The sequence below is a fragment of the Xylocopa sonorina genome, chromosome 10 (assembly GCF_050948175.1).
Source record: "Xylocopa sonorina isolate GNS202 chromosome 10, iyXylSono1_principal, whole genome shotgun sequence".
NCBI lineage: Eukaryota > Metazoa > Arthropoda > Insecta > Hymenoptera > Apidae > Xylocopa > Xylocopa sonorina.
In genome coordinates, this window is record NC_135202.1 from 10,513,011 (window position 1) to 10,534,190 (window position 21,180).

General features: G+C 50.2%; 1 protein-coding gene across 2 annotated transcripts in view; it reads right to left on the bottom strand.

Moving 5' to 3' along the window:
• Cpx (synaptic transmission protein complexin) overlaps positions 1 to 21,180 on the bottom strand; it is a 181,074-nt gene that overhangs the window by 7,268 nt on the left and 152,626 nt on the right. For both annotated transcript variants that reach the window (XM_076903442.1, XM_076903443.1), the window contains 2 exons: positions 13,454 to 13,617; positions 247 to 376 (listed from right to left, as the gene is read on the bottom strand). In XM_076903442.1, the coding sequence (XP_076759557.1) occupies positions 247 to 376; positions 13,454 to 13,617 (294 nt within the window). The remainder of the gene's footprint in view (positions 1 to 246; positions 377 to 13,453; positions 13,618 to 21,180) is intronic.

The window sequence follows — 21,180 nt, forward strand, 5'->3', positions numbered from 1 at the left end:
ACGAGGTTCGCGGCACGCAATGCCACTCGTTCGATATTTACTCGAAACCCGAACGGAGGTTGGGGCTGTTTGATTTCTAGCCACGGCTCGTTAACCCTTCATCGATCACCTAGCTGCCGTGTCTGAGCACCGCCGCATTAATTCATCAGACAGCCCGTTCTCCCAACTTGCGCCGTCAATTTACAACTCCTCGTTCTTAACCCCGATCCCTTGGCCAATTTTTTCGCGAATCACGCGTCTACGTACTTGTAATTTCGTCCTCCTCTTCCGCCTCGGCTTCCGCTGCCAGCTCCTCTGGCGTCTTTTTCTTACGCATCAAAGGATTAGGCTCTTCCTGGGTCATCTCCTGCACCTCCTCCCGCTTCTTTATGTTATACTGCAAAAGAAACAACCAGACACAGGTACACAACGAGGAGATGATTAATCGTGGAGGAATAACGAACGAACAATCGACAAGGGTGCAATCGTCGGGTCTTCCTGTCCGTCTGCCGGAAGCTCTCCGGTTGAAATCGAGTAACAAACAGAACGTGTAGAGTGAAGCAACTTAATTTACATTTCATAGAGTCCAGGTGTAAGTTGGACGCGTTTTACGAGCGACATAACGAACGCTTCCTCTGGAAAGCCCCCGGGGTCCTCGCTTAAATCTACATTAATCCCATTCCAGAGCTGACAGTCTAGCTAAATGAAACGTACGCGAGCATTTACGACGGATCATCTTTAAGCGAAACGAACGTTCGTCATGTTTTACGATCGTTCCACTCGCATTCTCTCTTTCGCGCGAAAGCTCCAAGTTCCCTCCGATCGAAGTTGGCCGCGTCGCGACGCGGCGTCCGAGGCGTTCTCGACGACGGTATTTCTAAACTTCCCCGAGAAGAAAGTTCTAAGGTGACAACGCGTTTTAGAGGCGACCGTTAACCCACCCCGCGTCAGCCTCGCGAACAAGAAGAGCCACAAAAACTGGAACAAGGTGAACCCACCAATGACTCCTCTGTTGTCCCATCAAGAAGTCTATTGCGCGTCCTCTCGGTTCCTAAAAATCTAGTTTGAAAATTCACGTTGCGACAGCCATCCATCGGGTGGCATCCGGATTACCGAAAGAAATATGTTTTCGAGCGATCGGCTTAGAATCCGTGGAGTCGATCGGATCTGTCGCGTCGACGGGCTGCTATTAGCTCGCAGAGGGCTTCGTAATCGTGTTAACCCGACAGTTTCAATCTCGTCCGCGTATCATCGAATCCGTTTGATGATTTCCAGTATCTGAATCGTGAGATCGTCACGTAACGCATACGGACGGGGGCAGAGAACAACCCCGTACAACTCGCCACTGTTCTCCTATTTACACTAGATTGTCTAGTTGCATCGTGCCGCGATGAGGTTCGCCCTGGTCTAGGCAACGCGAGCCAACGCTAGCCCGGTTGTCTGGGTGCTTTGTACCCTCTCGCTGCTCTCGTCGGCGGACAATGAGCCCGATTGCGGTACAAGCCAGAACACGCGATCGGCTGCACGAAGCACCGTCGCCGCCTCCATCGCCGACATTGTAACCGGGTACGGAATACGCGTATTGCGGCTACATCTGCTCTGCAAACACTATAAATCCCTCCCCGGCTGATACGCCTGCTGCCTGCCTCGTTGTTGTTTCGTCTCTCGTTTCCCTTTTTCGCGACTGTATTCCGCGTTTTGTCCCGGCTCCGGTATCGCCCTTTTGTTCGTCCGCCATGCGAGCAGACGGACCTCTCCACCATTTCCACGCTGTCCTCTCGATTCGCGTAATCGTTTTCGCGTGGGAAGCGAGTGACTCGTCTGATCCGTGGCCGCGAGAATCAATTTTTCCCGTTCGAGTCTAAACGGTAACGCTCCGGGATATTTAGGAGCAGGCGAGAATTGATCGATTCGTTTAAACGGGCATTAAGGGGGTAGGTTTGCCCCGAGCTAACGGGGTATCGCCGATAAATCTGTCTCTCTTTGTTTTTCCGCCGTTCTGTTCCATTAGCAGCGCGCGCGATCGTAATGGGTGGCGCGTCGCGGCACCCGCGTAACCCGCGTGAAGGAGACAGATAGCGGGAGGATAAACGGCAGCCGTGCCTCGCAACGATGTCAAATGTGATGCACTGATCCTGACGTTAATTAATGCTTCCCGACACGCGCAACGCTCTCCGCCGCGATACAACAGCGGCGAGATCTCCTCGCGCGAAATTCATGCCACCCCCGCCCCCACCGTCCCTCGTGTTTGCACGTCTGGGACGTCTTTTAATTATCGACCATCCCTCACTCTCGCCGTCCGCCCCTGCCAACTCGTTGTTTAAATCCTAGAAACCGGTGCCACGCACTGGCGCGGAAATCTTGAAACGGGCTCTCCACCGCGTATTTACGAGTACGCTGATTCGCGCGCCGGTACAGGATGCATCTGCATGTGCGTCCTAGATGCGTCGCATCCGCAAGCACCGTCGCACTGCGACATTTTTACCAGCCCAGCCACCCTCGCCTTTCGATTTTTCGTTGGTAGAAATCTGGCCGATTTCGCGTTCGAACATCGATCGACGGACGACACGTGTCTATGTATAATGACAACAATTTTGTAAGCGTTACTAGTCTAGCTATTTTGTCAGAGCATTGGTGTTAACGCAATTTCTCTCTCTCTCTCTCTCTCTCTCTCTCTCTCTCTCTGTCTCTCATACACAATCAGCTTAATTGTCACCTGGCGGTGTGCAAGCGCCGATGGTTACGAAGCGAACGCAGCTATTTGTAAATTGTTCGTTGCTCGGTCCCAGGGGGATAGAGGCGACACTCATTTCCATGCGTAGTTCGATCGGGAACAGAAAAGGATTAAAATCGCTCGCATTCTCGTCGTCCCGCGCAGCGAACTGGTCTGTTTTACGGTCGAATTGCTCGACGTTACGATTTCTTTGTCGCGCCGGATGTGATTGCGTTTCCGAAGGTGGCTCTCGAGCGCGGCGACACACATCGCGATATTGCGATCAACTTCTGTAATTGGTGAATCAATAGCCGCGCGTTCGGTTTCAATTTCAGTCTGACTCGTGACAATTTTCAACGATCAGCGAATTATTTTTGCCGGTGCGCATTTTATTAGCCGGATACGAGGAGAGAGGTGAAACGATAGCAGGACAGTAGGTCGGTTAATAACGCTCGCGCGATGCAGTTTCCTCGCTTTCGTTAACGAGACACGCTGGTCCTTCGTCAGTTTTTAACCACCGTCCGAGAAAAACAATTTCCAGTCGCGTCGCCCGCCTCGTTTACAATATTTGATCAATCAGTACCGCGTAATTAATGAAATTTAATTAAACTTGATATATCAATTACCCGAATTAATTTTCTAATTGCGCGTACGTGTCCGCAACTGCGCCTGCATTAAAATCTGCAATTTCCTGGCGCTCGGCTTCTACCAAGCGCGAATTTATCGCCGTCGACGTTTATTGCAGAGAGATCGGAAAAGGATTTTATTATTAAATTATCGGTACACAACGTTGTAATACAATGTATCGTATTAAATCGCTAATGTTATCGTACGTATATACCACCGGCCAAATGTTTGTTTAATCATTTCCTGCCTACTATTCGCATAGAATCTCCCGCTAATTGTCTCATCGATTCGAAATAAATATCGCAAGAATCGATTACAATCTCAACTTGAGGGGCAAACGTTAAATTTTCCTTTGTCCTGATACTGTACCATCGCGGTTCCATTTAAACGCAGTATCGCAGCTACATATTCTCGCTCTTCGAATTCACGTCACGCTCGTCCGCGTTCTACGGACAACGAGGAAATGCCGATTCGTTCGCCGATGCTTCATCGTATTAACCGACACTTTGTAATATAAGTAGCCTTAACTTTGTTGGACGCGCGCATCCTTAAGTACTCTCAAGATGGCCCGGTGAACGTCTTAAAAGGAGTCAGCCTGACTCTATTAGGAAGTCGCCATATTGAATGCAGGGACTCCCTACTAGAGTCAATTTGACCCCAGTTAAGTTCAATCTTCTCTCTTCGCTTTTCTCTTCCTCGTCGTGGCCCCTGCACACCCCCTGTCCCTTCCATTCCGGCCATCCAGACTCGTCCTTGTCTGGGCTCGCGGTTCTCGTTGTTCTTACGTTGCCAGCCACCCTCTGCGCCACCCCCGACCCTGTCTCCTCCTCCTCCTCCTCCTCCTCCTCCTCTTCTTCTTCTTATTTCTCTGTCGTCCTTCTTCGTCACCGTCACCTTTGACGCCCACCAGCAGTATTCGTGCTAAACACGATATCGATCAGACGCCGGATTTTAATTATCGCGTCGGAACCTAATTAGCTTGACACGCTAGTTCGCTGTCTCGGCTGATCGAGCCCCTCTGTTCAGACTACCGAGCGATATTCAAGCGCGACCTAGGATCTACGGGCTAAATCTGACTTCGAACAGGACCTGACGCATCGTAATCTTTTTAATAATTCAGTTGGGACGCGAAGCGGCTAGATACTCCGGTAAACACGCAACGGAATGGTACGGACGAGTAACGGGAAAGTAAAGGGCGCTCGTCTGACGGTTGATTTAAAGCCGGAGTTACCCCCGACTTTCCGTCAATTCGATGCGCACCCACCGCCACCCTCAGCCTACATCTCCCGGTATTTCCATGTCATTTTATTGACACCAGTCAGTCTGCAGAAGAGACACAGGAAGGAGTATCCGCGGGTCATGAATTTGTGAAATTGGAAACCTGTCTGTTTCTGTTCTACCCCATTTTACACTTTCCTCGCGCCTCGTCCGTCCGTTTCTTTCCATCCGCCGTCCGTTTCGACCGGTCGATCCCCGGTGGAAAAAGTCGCGAACCGGCTCTCGAGTATCGGGAACGTTGACAGGCTACGCGACGATATCCCAGCGTATTATTCCGTTCACGTCTCTGTTCGGATTTCAGTATCTACGCGCTTCAGGATCTCGCGCGTGTTTCCACCTGATCGAGCGATTCCAGGGGAGCGAACAGCGTCGAGGGGACGTGTTAAATGAAGATCCTCCTCGGTGTTCATCGAGTTCGTTAGCATCTCCTTTGACGATTATCTTTATCCTCGATCTGTGTTTGTTAACGTTCTCTAGCTCTGTTTACCGGTAACAAGATTAGTCGATTATGCGAGATCTTCGCAGCCAGATACCCACGGTTTTATCCTCGCCTCGGACGCGTTGCAGTTTCTATTAACCGTAGCCCGCGATACGGTAATAAAATGCATCGGCGATACTTTACGATCGGATCGTTACGCCAAGTTTACAAGGTGCACGCGCGCCTCCATCGCAAATCTATTTACATAGATAACATTGTACCCTCGCACCTGCTCGAAGCACTTGTGCATTCGTAATTCGGCTCGTTTATTTCTCGCCGCATCTTCCCTTTATCTACTCCACTTTTTACACGTTCACCGCCACGTGCGCCGACACCCATTATCGGTCGCGTTCGCGCGTCGCTTAACCCCTTCGAATCTGATTAATCGTTATTGCATCATCGTTATCCGTCGATATTGTTCGCGTACAGGGTTGCAACAACAGCTTTTAATCATCGAATCAAGTGGGTTCGAACGTCGCTATTCGTCGTACGCGATAACGGATCCCTCGTAAACGCGACCTTTGCGATTTCCTTCCCTGCTTCCCCTGTAATTGCAACAGCAATACGCGAGGGCGAGCTCTCGCTCGTGACTGCACGGGAATCGCGTGCTCGCGTGTTACGAACGTTAAAGCAGTTTTCACCGATTACGGTCCTATCGAAACGCGAAAAAGGCTCGTATCTCGCGCCGCTCGCGATCCAGTGGCGTTCTATTCTCGGCGGGAGGTTTCGCCAACGTAACCGCCTCGTTCGTGACGCGAATCGCGAAATTCTGTTGCTATTTTCGTCCAACCGTTCCTCATTGCGGCCAGTAATTCCTGTTACAACCCGGCTCTCCCGTGTAATAAACTCGTACAACGTTAGATACTGTCTTCCCGGCAGTAAAGTGATCACTGTATCAACGGTCTCGATCTATTATCGTTCATCACTGACACAGTTTCGGTTATTTCTTTCTCGAGCAGGAAATTGAATATGTACATAGGCTGCACCGCGATTAAGTCGTTCCCGTTTACCCCTGGTCGCGGGGGTGGAAAGCAATAACAGCGACGGACGCGCGTTCTATTTGGCCGTTGAACGGTACCGATCGTGTAGGCGACGCGAGTACATCGGTTCCGGGCGAAAGAAACAGCTGGTACGGGAGAGAGATTCGATAAAGTACATAATAAAATAGAGGGAGACGCGTGGAACGGCGACGTCGATGGGGATTGGTCACGACAACGTGCAATAATGTCGTTCCTTCGGCAATTTCTCCGGGCGAAGAGCAGGAAGCCCGGCAACGGTGGAACAAAGTGCTGGAGATGGCACCGCAACGTTCTCCCCGTCGAGGGAGGAACGCTGACTTTTGTTTCGCTCGTACACTCGTCGAGAATTCCTCGCTACGTGCCGGCGAATCAGGATTCACTGTACGACGATCGTATCCCACTTTTAACCCTCTCGGCTCGGCTGAGACGGTAACGCCTCCGGGAAAATTACGGGAATCCTTTTCTTTGCTTAGGTTAAAGTGCTTGCTTTTTGTCAATGAAAGTTATCGCTTCATAAAGTAAGATCAAATCATTCGTCTGGAAATGTATCCACCGCGGAGTGAAATAGCACTGTTTTCAGCATTCGAGATAAATTGGCTACGAAATTGGTAGCGATCAATTCGATTTCGCGAAACTCCGTGTACGCGAATGGATAAAACGTATCGATTGGTCGAAAGTGACACTAGTATTTTTTCCCTGACAATACTGGCGAAGATCGTGATATACCGTCGAGGCTATCCGTGGCTATAAATCACGGCGTATCATATTAGAATCCCTGGTTCATATGTGCATTCCTATTTCGTGCTGTCCGTTCCTCGTTGGATTTATGCTCCCTCGATTAGGCTACCAACGCAGTCGTCAAAGATTCTTCATAGCCGAGATATCCTTGGCGCGATCATATTTGGGCGGGATTTTTACAATGAAAATTGGAGCGAAACACTTACCCCGCTTCTGTCGGACGCATACGGGGTGGGGGCGGATAAACATTCGTATCGGCGTATTTAGATGGAAATGTTGAACGGCCATGGTAATGCATACGTATACCGACATAAATTGCGACACACTATCTCACTATGGACATGCTAATGCAACGCGTTGCGCTGAATATATTGTTTGTATAATAACGCCGCAATTTATGAACATCAGCAGGTACATTCGAAATACACCGATCGAATCAGTTGTGTAACTTTGCTCGCAGCGTTGTTACAGGAGCAATCAAATTGGTCCGCGCGAAAGTTAATGAGATTCACCTGAAGTTCCCGCAGCGATAACACTTGCAATAGTTCGCGTGTAAATCACGGTGTTCGATGGAGTTGAATAAATTGGCCTGGAAGTGGTGCGCGAGTCGTCGAAAAATGCCCCTGCTGGTCGCTAATTCGAGGCTGGTTAATTTAATATTTGTCAGACGTCCAGGTTCCATTAGCGGACGTCGGCCGGGATGGTAAGGAGATTTTTAATTAGAAAAATCCATCAGACCGATGCATTATATTATCGAATGGCATCGGTTCGATGCGTGGGTCGCTCTCATTGTTTCATCAGGCCATCGTGACGAACGGATGTTGGCCCGCCGCCAGTCTCTCGGGGATTTTTAATTAATTGTCTGAGTTAATTGAGAGACAGAGGAGAGGCGTAATACGAGACGACTTTCTTTAGATCCGACTAGTAGCGTCCGTCTCGCAGACTCGTATAAATGAACCTCGCCGTTCGATCCGCCATCAGGAATCTCTACGATATCCGCGAGAGTGATGTCCTCGCGCGTTTTAAGTGGCTCATTTCTTAATTGCGAGCGATTGCCTTCCATCGCAGCCTCGCGACTAGTTCCAATTTGCGAGCAATTCAATTCCATTACCATGAACGGTGTCCTTCGTTCGACTCGAAGGTATCTCGGCATTTCTTGGTCGTGCATCGTCGTCCAATTGGAATCCTTCCCCAGGGCTCGCGACTTATTTCAGTTTCCGCCCGATGGTTCTCGGTCAGGTTAATAAATTTCTCAGCTCCTCCTGCTTAGATTCCCAAGTTTGGCTTATTTCTTTTAATATCGTTCTCTTTAATTTACGGTAGAACCGAAGCGGAGCTGCACCGGTGTTATCAAGTGCCCGATAGAGGGATGCCGCGGAATTTTTAATTATCCCCGGTAAGATATTCTCTGGCGGTCGCTGGCGAGCCGGAGCGGAATTTTCCAAGGGCCACATAACGAAATCTCGTCCCGGTGATCATTAGCCGGGGCTCCGTAATCGGATTTTCTTTGACCCTGTGGTGCCGACGCGATTACCAAAGAAAAGCTTCTCGGTGGATAGCTTTCGCGTAAGAATACATCTTTATTCCCAAGAGGTTCGCCGATGTTATTATACCCCGAGTTTGCTGTCCATTGTTGCTGCGACGTGCGACGCGGAGGATCCTTGGGAAATATATCGCAAAGAGATTCCCACGAAGGATTTCGATGTCTCGGTTAATGAAGTATCAATCTCTATTAATTCTGACCGAACGATCCTCCCGGCGACGGAGCTAAGACGAGGGATAAACGTTCCCCCGGTTCTTTATTTCAGTCCTCGTCACCGTGGCTCTGATTAAATGCGATCCGGATTATTTATCGCGGAGATCGAACGGTCCCGGCGGGATTGGTATTCGCGCTGCTAAACAGCCGAACGAACGGGTTCGAAACGGGTTGGGAAAAAGGAACAAGAAAAAAAGAACGAGAAAGCGCGGGTTCTCGAAATCATCGGGGAACTCTAACCACGGGTTAACGAGATACCTGGACGGGGTTCGGTTGCGTTTAACGAGGAGGAGTGTTATTTCAGGAACGGAGCGACGCGTTTCCGACCGCGGCACATCCGCACGCGGATGCGATGCGATGCAGTTTCGGTTTTCGTAATCTGTACATCGCGGTGAATTTCGACGAAAGTCTATTCCAATTTCGACGACGTTGGCGCTACTGATCGGGGAGCTTTGCCCTCGTTAATTTTCCCATTTAACATCGCCAAGAACACGTCGCTGGGTCTCCTCCGAATCCACGTCGAAGTAGCGCAACTATCGCATCCGTATTAGGCAGATTTCGAGCTCGTTTTGATCGAGCGCGTCAAAACCACCGTCCTGTTAACTTTCGATCGTTTAGGGACAATTGGGTATCGAATCGAACGTTCCTTTTCAAAGTGGAGTTATCGTCGTTTACACGCGTTTATCGCCGGTAATTTCGCGAGCACTCGACGAACGAACGCGACGCCCAAAAGAATTTAATTGTGTGACGCCACGTCGACGATTCGAGAGTTATTTCGTTTAATACCTGCGGTGCATGTACACTCACGGACAAATATATGTATATATATATGTACAGAGGAGTGGTAGGGAGGCGTATTTTCCTCGATTATTCTCGTAAGAGCCCTCAATTCCATCTGGGTCATGTCAACGGCGCTGACTACGTCCTGACAGGACAATACATCAGGATTGACAATGGCACGATTTCGCGTGACATCTGTTTGTCCTTTTCCATCCGTTCACTCTTTGTCGAACTCTTTTTGATTCCGTCGTTTGTTTCGCGGTAAATCGGCCGCGCTGGAAACCACCCCCCAGCCACCTCCCCGGACACTGGTCTCATTGTGCGCCCAGTTTCTGGCCGAGTACCCGCGAGAAATTATCTTTCCTTTCGACGCGCCCTCTCGCTCCTCTTCCTTTTGTTCCACCACGGTCCTGTGTAAATATAATGCTCGAAACTCCGTTCTGTCGTCTCGTATCGGCGACCGTAAACGAATTTCGATCAAGTTCCACGCGAATTCGGACGTTTACCCCCTTCTTTTCCGGTGATGGCGAGCCCTAACTACGCTTCCCGTCCTCTCCTTTACCCCTGTGGAGACCAACGGAAGGGTTCAGTTCGCTTCGAGCCGAACTCGTAAACAATGAACGAGTTTGTTGCGCGATAAACAATTCCGTTTCGCGTGGCGCACTCGTAAATGTTTCACAGCGTCCCAGTCGCGGCCACGGAAAAGTTGCCTGTACGTTCATCGTTGAATGCGCGAGGAGTTTCAGTCAAAGGGAGTTTCCCACGGCACCGTGGCGTTGCTAAAAATACCGATGTCCTCATCCTGGGTGACCCGCAGCTCGCCACCTCTCGGTTAATTGAATTTTTTATGCACGCTTTATTCCACGGACTCTCGGCCCGGCACGTCTCCTCCCCGGCTCGTCCATCTTACAATTAGCCATCGCGCAGATTGTGCGGCATTCAGCGCGGCGCGAACGGAAATTGACACGCTCCAGGCTCTCCCGGTTGGTGTGCACGCGGTCTGTTTCGTGATAAACAGCCCCCTGTCTATAGTCGAAGCGTACCGCGTACGTACGTCCACGCGTGGACACGCGGATATATTCGTAGACGGGGACAGTGGAACAGGCCGTGAACGTGACGGGCCGTTCGACGTACTCAGCTCCGGTGCCGCTTCGTAATTGAATTTGCATTTTAAGTCCGCGCTGAAAGGCTCTCGCCTACGTGCAAACGAGCGAACGTAGCGAGCCACGGGCAACCCCTCTATCTCGGCCAATTTATCTTTTCGGTGACGTTTGCCGGATTAACGTCTTCTTGTCGGACGTATAATCGTACTCCTTTTCGTCACCCCATGCCGTATCTCCGCGGGCATATTTGCTCGGGTAACCGTGAAATCCCTGCTGAAATTTTCATCTGGATATTAATCGTTCCCCGGCTTTTGTCCACGTTATTTGTCCGCTTTCGATGAGCTCGGTTGAAAACGCGACACCGCGTCGGAGAACGCGATCGTTAGATCGATATCCGTGCGGTCGATGCGCGGCTCTTTCGGCTGCGAATATCCGCGAGCTTGTGTTTTTCGAGTCGCGGAAAAGGGAAGCGTGGCGTTTAGCAAAATAAACGCGTTAATCGCGAGCAGAGGCGAGAGGTTCGGCAAGCTTTGGAAATAAACGGGGACAACCGCGGTTGAACGGTCAAATGAACGCAATTTTTCGCGCCGGCGACGGTGGCCGCGCGTGAATGGCCCCCACCCGCCATTATCGCGCCATTGTTCGCCGCTCGAAATTGTCACGGGCACTTCGGAAAAGTTTGCAGAAAGTATAGCTGCGACAGTGGCGGGAAAATAATCGCGCGTTTCGAGTATTATTCGTTGGCGTCATTATCAGGGGTCGGGGGCGAGAGGGTGCGCGTGGAAGGGACGATTACGAAACCGCGGCCCGACCCCGTGAACAATGGGTTCCCGTTGATCAAACGGTTACGTATCATCGGTCAGTCGCGACTAATTAGCGTGATTGCAGCCCGGCAAAACACGAGCGTCCGATCGGTTCGAATTATGAAATCAGCTTCGTTAGATAATTGCTCTATCTCCTATTGACAGGACGTATCAGTAAGGTAGATCAGGTGGCCGCGTTCCGTGGGTGTACATTGCCGTGCACACAACATGCGGCGTGTGTCTAACGAAAATTTTCATTTGCCCGCTCGCTGCGGTCACCTGTATTAGCATACGCGTTCGTGATCCGTCATTAACTCCGCTGGTTGACACGGAGGCCCTGTGCATATCTCGCGCTATGCACCGTGCGACGAGTAACGATCCAAAGGCTCGAGGCAAGATGGTGGGAAAAAATGAAAATGTATGGCCAGGGGTTGCGATGCAAAGCAGTAATTAATGGTCCCCGGACATGTCCTTACGTGGAGCGCTTAAAACTCGCTGGGGGATATCGATCCTCGACGGCGATGATGAACTCGCGGCGAACAGCGTGACCGTGGAATCCTGGTGGGAACTCATTTTTCATCGCCGTTCGAGAGGCGACACGGGTAAACCAACGGTGAGATTCACCGCAGCTGACACGGGCGACATTACGGTTACGCGATAATCTTTGAATGTTCGATCCGCGATGGCGTAGATCACTGTAACGTTGGAGAAATGGAGCTTCTTGGGCGCGGTGGGTGATAAAAGATTGGATTCGTTCGCGAACAGACGCGAAGGAGCGCGAGTGGTGGGAATTAATTCCGTCGACGTCTGTCCGATTACGATATTAAGAAGAATCGAGGATATAGCTGTGCGAGGAATAGTATTCTTAAGAGCGATCGGGGGGATAGATGGGTACCACCGGTTAATACTCGTGGAAAGGGGATGAAATTCGTTCCGACAAATGGAGGCGGCGGTGGATTCGAGCATCGACGCCGGTAGCACGCAGACATCCGGCGAATCCAACGGCAAACGAAGCCAGGTGTTCCTATTCCGGCAGGCATGAAAAGACGTCCTAAAGATATCCCTCCTGTGAGGCTCGGCTCGCGGAAACCGAGGATCCTTTGTCCTCGAAGAATGCGCGTTCCTCCGTAGGCGGGGTACTCGCGAGCGGAGCCTCGCGAGAATCGAAGGAAAATGAAACTCGTAATTGAAAATTTCCAGTTGCGGGGAACGCGGTCGTTCCCTTTCCATTCCGATGATTCCAAACTTTCCGAACTTTCCCTCTATCCTGTCTCTCGTTCTCACTTATTCAAATAACTGGTCCGGAGGTTAATGGAAGGCTCATAAACTGGGATCTTTGTGGAGTTATTTCGACGATGCGTATCGGGTATGCTCTGGGAAAATATCCGTTTTAACGTGCTCTTTTTAGCCATCGTCGAGCGAACCTTTGAAATTTTCCACCAGCTCCCGGAAGGTACTCGATACGCGCGGCGTCTACGTACATTTATACGAACGTACGTGTACCTTACGTGCCTCTGGGCATTCGAATACCCGGTGCATATACAGCCGCGCGCGTACATTTGTAAATAAGCTCGAGACTCTCGATTCGGGGCATTTTATCATTCATACGCCTTCCCAGTTACTTTTTCCATCTAATGCTCGCATCGCGGAACAAGAGCTCCCTTTGAACCCGTTAAAGACAGCTACGTAGATTGGTTTCGAGATACGAGTATCACTTTTTCCATACCCTCCGTCAAACGGAATACACGCCTCGGAAGAATGCCCGATTAACCAGTTAGCTGTTTCGCGTTCCGGTCGTTTGTCGATAGTTTCGAGTTTAACGCGTCTCGGCGAATAAAACGTAGTTTTCCCTTGACGGAAAATTGCTAGATTAGTTCTATAATTGGTAACGAAGCGAAAGTTGCAGCTGGCTCGTTTTCAGAAGTCGTCGAAGAAGGCAGTCGCCGTGGAACCGTCGTTGGTGCTCGCCGAGTAGAGAGAACCGAAATTTACTAAACTCTTGTTTATTATATCGCGAGGCGGAACAGTGAGACCGTAATTTCATTCGTTGCTTCAACACTCGCCTCCACCGCCCACCCCCTAGCCTCTCGAAAAGTTGATTTTCGTTCCACGTACTCTACGTCAAACGCGTTCCAAGGAGGAAGCAGAAGAAACGAGGCAAACAGCATTATTCTCTTACCTTGTCCCTGATTTCCTGTCGCATCTTCTCTCGTTCCTCTTCCATTTTGCGGTGCTTCTCCTTCCTTCGCTCCTCAGCCTCCCTGATGGCTTCTTGCCTTTCCCTCTCGGCCTCCTCTTCCTTCTCCTTATCATCTTCGTCTCCGCCTTCGCCACCAACGGCTCCTGCGAAACAAAAGGGAACAATCTCTCATTATTTCCTCCCTTGGTTCTCTTTTCTTCTTTCTTTCTTACTTTAGCCTGATTAGACCACCGAGCGATAATTGACAGTTCCGGGTAGATTAAAGGTAGACCGATGCTAAAAAGCTCGCCACGATGTTTTGTCCGCGGTTATTTAGCTCGCTTCGTCTCATTCCGGTTATGCTCGGTGTGCACAAGCCATTGGGATAACAGACGACGAGAAACTAACGGTTTACCCGTGGGAGCAAACATTGTAAATCAGCCTGATAGCTGCGACGCTGTCCCCTTCGAGTTTGTACACCATTTCAGACAAGTACAAGTTCCCGATGAAAATTATTTCACCACAGCCCGACTCTTGGATCGATCGCCGTGATAGATCAGGCAAATTTCTTCGCCGCTAATGTAATACGTTTCTATGAAACGCTATTCCTTCTCGTAGCATATAATTTCTAACGAATTCGAGGTAACAGCAATCGAATGTGAAATGAAATTTTCGACTAGGCCTCGAAGCCGCGATTAATTCGATTTCTCTCGGCTAGCCCACGGAACGAGAAGCAGTTTCATTCGAGAGGTATTTATGATCGAATTCCACGTTCGACTTGACAACCGAAGTGGAAGGAGAGGAAGGAATCGACGGAAGGTTCACTGAAACACCCGCGATGGAAATACCCCGGGAGCTTCGATGGTCTTAACGAAGTTTTATTAGTTTACCGAAAGATTAAGCGGATTCGCCGAGAGTTCCTTGCCTATTACTCGTCCGGCACGGGGGTGGGTTACTCTCCCACGAGCGTTTCCCGGGGAAAGAATCGTGTTTACAACGGAAACACATCCGGCCATTCGTTTTTCCCGGGAACACGATACCCCCGCGCTCCGCGCCGGAACACGTAGAAATAAGAAAGCTGTTTGCGAATCTGTTAGCCGGCTACTCTTAACTTTTCTCTCGTTCGCTACCGTTCCGCCGGTCAGAGGGAAATTAATGGCAAACAAAGGGAAATTTGTCTCCCGTAATGCTCTTTTCTCGCGCAAATAAACGGGGAGCGTTTAAGATCGCGTAAAAATTGCCCGGCGCTCGCGATCCCATCGTGAAAACGAATCGTTCGCCCTCGCGGTGCGTGATCGAGACGAACGAGGTTCTCGCGTTACCGTTCGCACGCGATTTTTTAATATACAACCACTGTAGAGAATGTTCGCAAACGAATAGCTGTTGGTTGAAAAATACAACTGCCCAGGGGGCTGGTCTCGCGTCTCGTCGTTTCAGAATTATCATTACACGTCCGTCATGCTTAACATCGAGCCGCTTTTAAACGAGGCGCGACAGGTCCTCGTCGAGCGTGTGGCTCGCGTGACAGGATTTCCACGAGGATCGATCGACTCGTTTTGTTTCCTCCTTTTTCATTCTCTCGTCGGTTGTTGACGAGGAAAGGAAAGCGGGCCGGATCGCTTGATCGCGAGGTGATTTCTCGTGAAATTTCGACACGGGGTAGTTGGCGCGTAAAACTGGTAGGCACACCGGGTTTGAATCGAGCGAGCCAGCGTGTATAATGTTGGCAATATCGGGGAGGCAGACAGGCTCGGTCGAGGGGAGGCGGAAAGGGATTCGTCTTTCCTGCTGTCTGCCAGGAGAATGATGTGCCAGGACCTCCGGGCTCGAGGAAATTAATACTACTTCTGTCCCGGCGCCGTCTACCATTTTCCCTTTTCTTTACGCGCTATCTCGTCCCTTCTATTTGCACTGTTTCCCCGCAGCGCTGGTTTCCGCGAGCTGGAAAGGTACTTTGAAGTCCGAGCCAGAGACAACGTTCATTCTCATCGTCGTCTCCTCGGCTAACCCCTTCTGCGTTTTTATTCCTCGACCTCTCTTTCTCCCTCTCTCTCTCTCTGTTCCACTCTCCGACACCTTCGCCGCTTATTCTTCTCGCGACCAGCCCTTGAAACAAACCGAAATTCCATCCTTCCGTGTTTGAATTCGTACCGTATCGCTTGCATCTCGCCGAAAGATTTATACGGGCCGCATTGCGGGATTTCTTAATCAAGGGTAAGCTGCATAATTGTCCCTAGTTTAGCACGTAATAACTCGCAGGTATTTTAGAGTCGTTAGGAAGCTCCCTCGGTTTCTTTGTCCGCCTTCTTCTTCTTTTTTTTTTTCCTCTCCTCTTCTTTTTCATTTCCATGTAACTTCTACTCGGTACTTTGCTCAATTAATTAATCACGCTGGCTGGCTTTTAACGCTACACCACTTAATCGCTCCCTTTTGCTTAGCGAGCGCGTGTTAAGTTTCCTTATCTCGCCGTTTATGCACCGTATTACGTACACGCTCGCGTTTCCATTATTACACAGCCCTCGTCACTAACTCGCCCCTAAGTCTTATCTTCTGTTTGACTCTCGCGGCCGATGCCCGACGCGATGGACCACGCACGGTCGTTCGAAAAATTCCACGGCGTACGGCAGGCGCGAGAATAAAATCCACTTATCTCTTAGTCCACTCGACCGTACGTTCGCCACCCCCGTTCATCCATCATACCCAGTGGCTTTAATTAAATTTACTTATTTCAACCGACACTGATCTCTCTTTCCCTGTCTCTCTCTCTGCATCCCTCACGTGATCCTTTTCAACGCGAATTTCAACCTGACCCTGTCAAATACAGCCGGATCGGATGGATCGGGGATCAAACGAAGACGATAAAAATTCACGGGTGCCACGGCGATCAAGCCCACCCCGTTCTCTCGCCTCGCGATCAATTTCGCTTCTTCGCTGTCTCCGTTTAAAGTTTATCGCGTCGTTGATCGTTTTCAGCCATTAGCCTCGAGCAACGTAATATATTTCGTTCCTTCTGTTACGAGTAGATAGGAGTACTCGTCGTAGATCGCTCGGCTCTTATTCCTCGCGCGCCAGAAGCTTATCAGGAAGATGTCTTATTTAAGGGATGAAGAATAAAAATGTTCGCTGGCGTCGTTTAGTTGGCTCGATTTACGGACGACGCGGCTCGTCCGGTGGAACGTCATCTCTTGGGTGTAATCGTACAAGAAGAGCGGCTGTAATAGCGAGCCGGGACAATTGTCCTCGGTGCAAATGGGCCGACGAAGGAGGAATATCGTCGTTTGCACCGACGTTCCCCAGGACCTTTGTCGTTTCTCGTTTCGCGCCACGGCGCAGAGATCATCGAGGGTTGAAATTTTTATACCTCGCGAAAGAATCATATTGCCCGATAAACGTGTTTCTACCTGACGCGAGGATAGAGTGAAATGTCCGAGTAACGAACTCTTCGATTCTCCATCGAGCGCATTCGCGGATGGAATTCATTAATTCCCGTGATGCGAATCAGCAGCTCCGAACGCGCGAGGAAAAGTTCCGTTGCAACGCGTCGAAAACTTCTTTTTCCTTTCACTCCAGCGTTGCTGACTTTCTCGACGGGGTTTTCAATGTGCAGCGATGATTTAAAAGCGGTACGATGGAGTCATCTACGGTCTCCGGTCGATATTTTCAACGCTGGAGGAACGCGTCAGCCCCCGAAGGCTGTCCTTTTCCTCCTCGCGTCTTCGCATGTAGGCCAAGAGCTCGCCGCAGCCAGCTTTTTGTTCCTGCGAATCCGCGACGCGGATCATTACGCGAAACGATGCATTCGCTAAATCCAGCTTTCGAGAAATTCCTCTATTTTTTTTCCTTTTCCTTTTTCGCCTCTAACTCCCCTTCCTCGTGGCGTTATCCTTAATGATTACGCGCACCCTCTGAAAGCGCGAGCCCTGGCCAACCTGCAGGCACGGGGTTCTTCGTTATAATTAAAATATTCGCAGCCTGGTCCCGCATCGCGTTTCCTCTAATTAACGTTCGTTTATTTATTACCGAATTACCAGCGCGTGCTCGGGTTCCGTCGTAACGAGACCGTTTTCGAACGAGCCATCCTAAAAATGGCCAACTTCGTCGCGGTTATACGCCGCTCGTAGGGATATTTTCCAAAAGCGCGCTCTCCGCTCGCGGTGGGACCTCGATCAATTCGTCGGGACGACGGTGTCGCGTTCTAAATTGGAAACGTTCATCGTGCACGGTGGGGGTGGTTCTTCCTCGAAAGAGGATGACCCAGTTTTTGTTTTTTTAAACGAAAAGTCACGGACGAACGACCACGTTCCAACCCCGGGGATGCGGACAAAAGACTGGCACGAAGGGGTTCCCAGAAGGAGGCGCCCCGGACGCGGAAAATGGAAAACGGTGGCTCGCGATCTCTCTTCGAAGTCGTCATTGTTTCCCGTCCGCCATCCGAACGACGACGACAATATGGGGATTCGGGACAAATTCAGCGGCGTTCCCCGGGTGGAAACGGGCGAGACGCGGCGGAATGGCGAGGTGGAGGGTGAGCGCATAAAGGGTGCAACGCAAAGGAAACAACGGCGGCCTCGATAGTCATCGGTAATCACCCACGTGGCGTCGGTGGGATGAAACCAACGAAAAGCAATCTCCAATGCGCCGCGGTGCTTCTTCCTCTTTCCCACTTTCGGTCTGCCGTTCTCTGGTCTACCGTGATTCCGTTTATCATCGATCCCGCGACTCACTGCCCTTGGGGATCGCTAATCAGCCGAGCAATCTGGTTCCGCGATAATATTCCGCGGGTTCCGTCGATCTAATTAATTACGAGCGAGCAACAAACCGGAAAATAGATAAAGGAAGACGTCGGAGGAGAATTCTTGAAGATATTGTCCGGGGGAGCGGAATATCCGGTGAAATTTAACGATTCTTCGTTTTCGACGGCGCGGAATCCCGGGGAAAAAAATTGTCCTCTCATCTGCATACTCGACAGCGGAAAAACGCTGCAGGTGGTCCAATCGTATCGTTTTCAAACGCCGCTTATTTTTTGCTCGTTTTTTCCTTTCTCTCTCTCTCTTTTTTTTTTTTTGGTTCGACACGACCGAGTATGGAGCTCGTCGAGCGCGAAAAATTCAGCCTCGCCGCGGAACTTTGACCGAGCTAGGGGGTGGAGAAAAAAAAAAGTTACGCCAGACACCCTGGCGTTTACGCAAAATAGTCGCTTGGTATCCGCGGAAAAGTCGCCAAGCAGGGATTACCAGGACCCAACTGATCCTCTCGATCGCGTCTTAATGATCGTTTCCGGGTAGGACGCGTCGAGGAAATCAAGTATTTCTTGGGGAGCTCTCACGTGCGAGAAAGCGGGAAGGAATTATTCTTTTTATGGATACGACGAATTCTTTCCGTCCGGAAAGAAGGCGACAGTAGAGGAAGGTGGGGTCAGGTATGCGGGTTTCAACACTTTCGTCTGATAAAATGAAATTCTTCGGCAATCGTCCGAGAATTTCACGGTGGCTGCCGGGAAGAAAGGATATCGCGGGTTTGGGGCGACGAAAATGCCGGTTCCCAAGACATTCGGTGCGCGCGCTCCGTTACGCGTGTAATCATGCAAGGGGTGCGAAGTGGAATTGGCGTAACGTAAAAGAGACGCCGTCGGGAGATGGTAAGAATCGAAGATACCCTGAAACGCTACCCCGGAGGTAGGATCGACTGTTCGAGGAGAATGATTTTAATTACACGCGGAGCACGGCGTTGGAAAGTAGATACGAGCGAGGGGAAGAAACGCGCGTTCCGTTAATAAGGGTGTAAAATTGGTTTCATGGAAATTCTGTTCATCCAATTAATATAGCCGCGTATAATTAATAAAGCACGCCCATTGGATTTGGATGTTTATCTTTTAAACATCGTATTTGCTATAATTTCCCTAATTAAAGTGCAGTCAATTTCGAGGTTTGACTAATTAATGTTAAATAACATTATCGATAGAAGCGCGGAACGAGATTGGGTCTCGTTCGTTCAACCAGGCTAATAACGTTTCCCGTTCGGTACGAAATCTTCGTTACGAAAATTGAAAATATTCTTATTATCGTTTCGATCGTGCCGGGCACGGAAATGGTGCGCGCAGCCTCCCGCCCCCCCCGGTGCGATCCTTCGTTATCAAACGATGTCGTGCAACCGCGTCGAGTACGAGAATAATCGGAATGCGGGCCAGGATGTTACCTATCTACGTGCGGAAAATTATCAATCTCAACGATAAACAACCAAGGAAGAGAACTCGCGGCGGGCGGCGAGGGTAAATTACCAGCTCGCGGAACAATTCATCGTCGACGGTCACGAAACTGGCGAGCGCGAGGAAAGTACGAGGGGCTTGGATTTCGAGGAGCAGCCAATTTCGCCCCGGCTACCAATCATTTTAGTAAATACACGAGAGCGAGATGCTAATGAGGATAGGAATATTGGGTAGTTTCGTAGCAGCGCGGCGCTAAATTACATTAAACATGTTGCGAACAGGTATCATTGCTTTAATGGATATATGCGAGTCTTCCCGCCAGCATTAACCCACATTTCCCCTTTTGTTCCCGTGTTAGAATAATCCGAGGGTTGTTCCATTTCCCGCAGTCAGAGATAACGATTGGGAGAAGATTGCCGGCGTTGTCTTTACGATCTATCGAATATCGCGTGAAAGAACAAGGAGAAGAAAAAAAAAGAAAAATGGGGCACAGATTTTTTTAGGGCGCCTGTAAAAGATTTTATTTCCTCGAACGGCAATCAAACGACCATCCATCGTCCACGACTCGTGATCGATTTCGACTATTAATCAGATTCCACCCTCGTTGCGCCTGAAGCGAAGTCAGAGGGAAGAGTCTGTCGTCGAGGTGTATCATTTCGTAGCGAAATAACGAAGTAAAACGTCGATCGGTGAAATCGATTTATCTCCCGTCTCGCTCGCAATCGGCGACGAGACGTTCAGGTTCAATTAACGCGATAAACCGTCGATTGAATTTTTCGAAGCGACTCGAGTACGCGTACCATCGCTCGCGGTAATGGGAACGTGTTTCCTTCTTCGATGACAATTTATCGGGGCTCGCTCGGATTTACGAATAAGAAGACAGATCCGCGCCCGGGCGGGAATCAAATTTGCGATCGTAGCCTCCCGTCGATCCCCAAGTCGCTCCTATTCGAGCTACCCCTCGTTCTCTCTCTCTCTCTCTCTCTCTCTTCTCTTCACGATCCTCCCGGCTGTTCGATGGAAAATTCACTTGCCAGCGAATAATCCTCTCGTTTTCTCGGACCAGCCAGCTTTCCAGCTAACCCTTAATCCAGCCGAAACAGAAACGGAGAGCCGAAGGCAGGAGGACTGGAAGAACCGATCGCTATCTTCCATCGGCGCCAACGATTCCTTTGAAATCGGCGTAAACTTGTTTCGCCGTCAGGTGCAACATCTCCAGGCCCGATGATTGGATGGCGTATTGTTCACCGTTGGGAACGGGGATTCGCATCTGTCCGCGTTCTCTTTTTTCCTCTTTTTTTTATACTCGTTAGCCAACCCGTATCGGAACGACGCGGTTAAGTCTTGTAAAATCCAGTTAAAATGCAGATCCGATCAATGGGTGCCGCTCGGTAACGATGTCCACTCGGCCGAAATCGAAACGAGCTTTCGCCACGCGTTGGCTGGATTTATGCGCGCCTCGTTTCCGCTTGTTCCGCAACGGCGATCGAACCAGCGAGCGACACGCGTCGACAACGAGCCA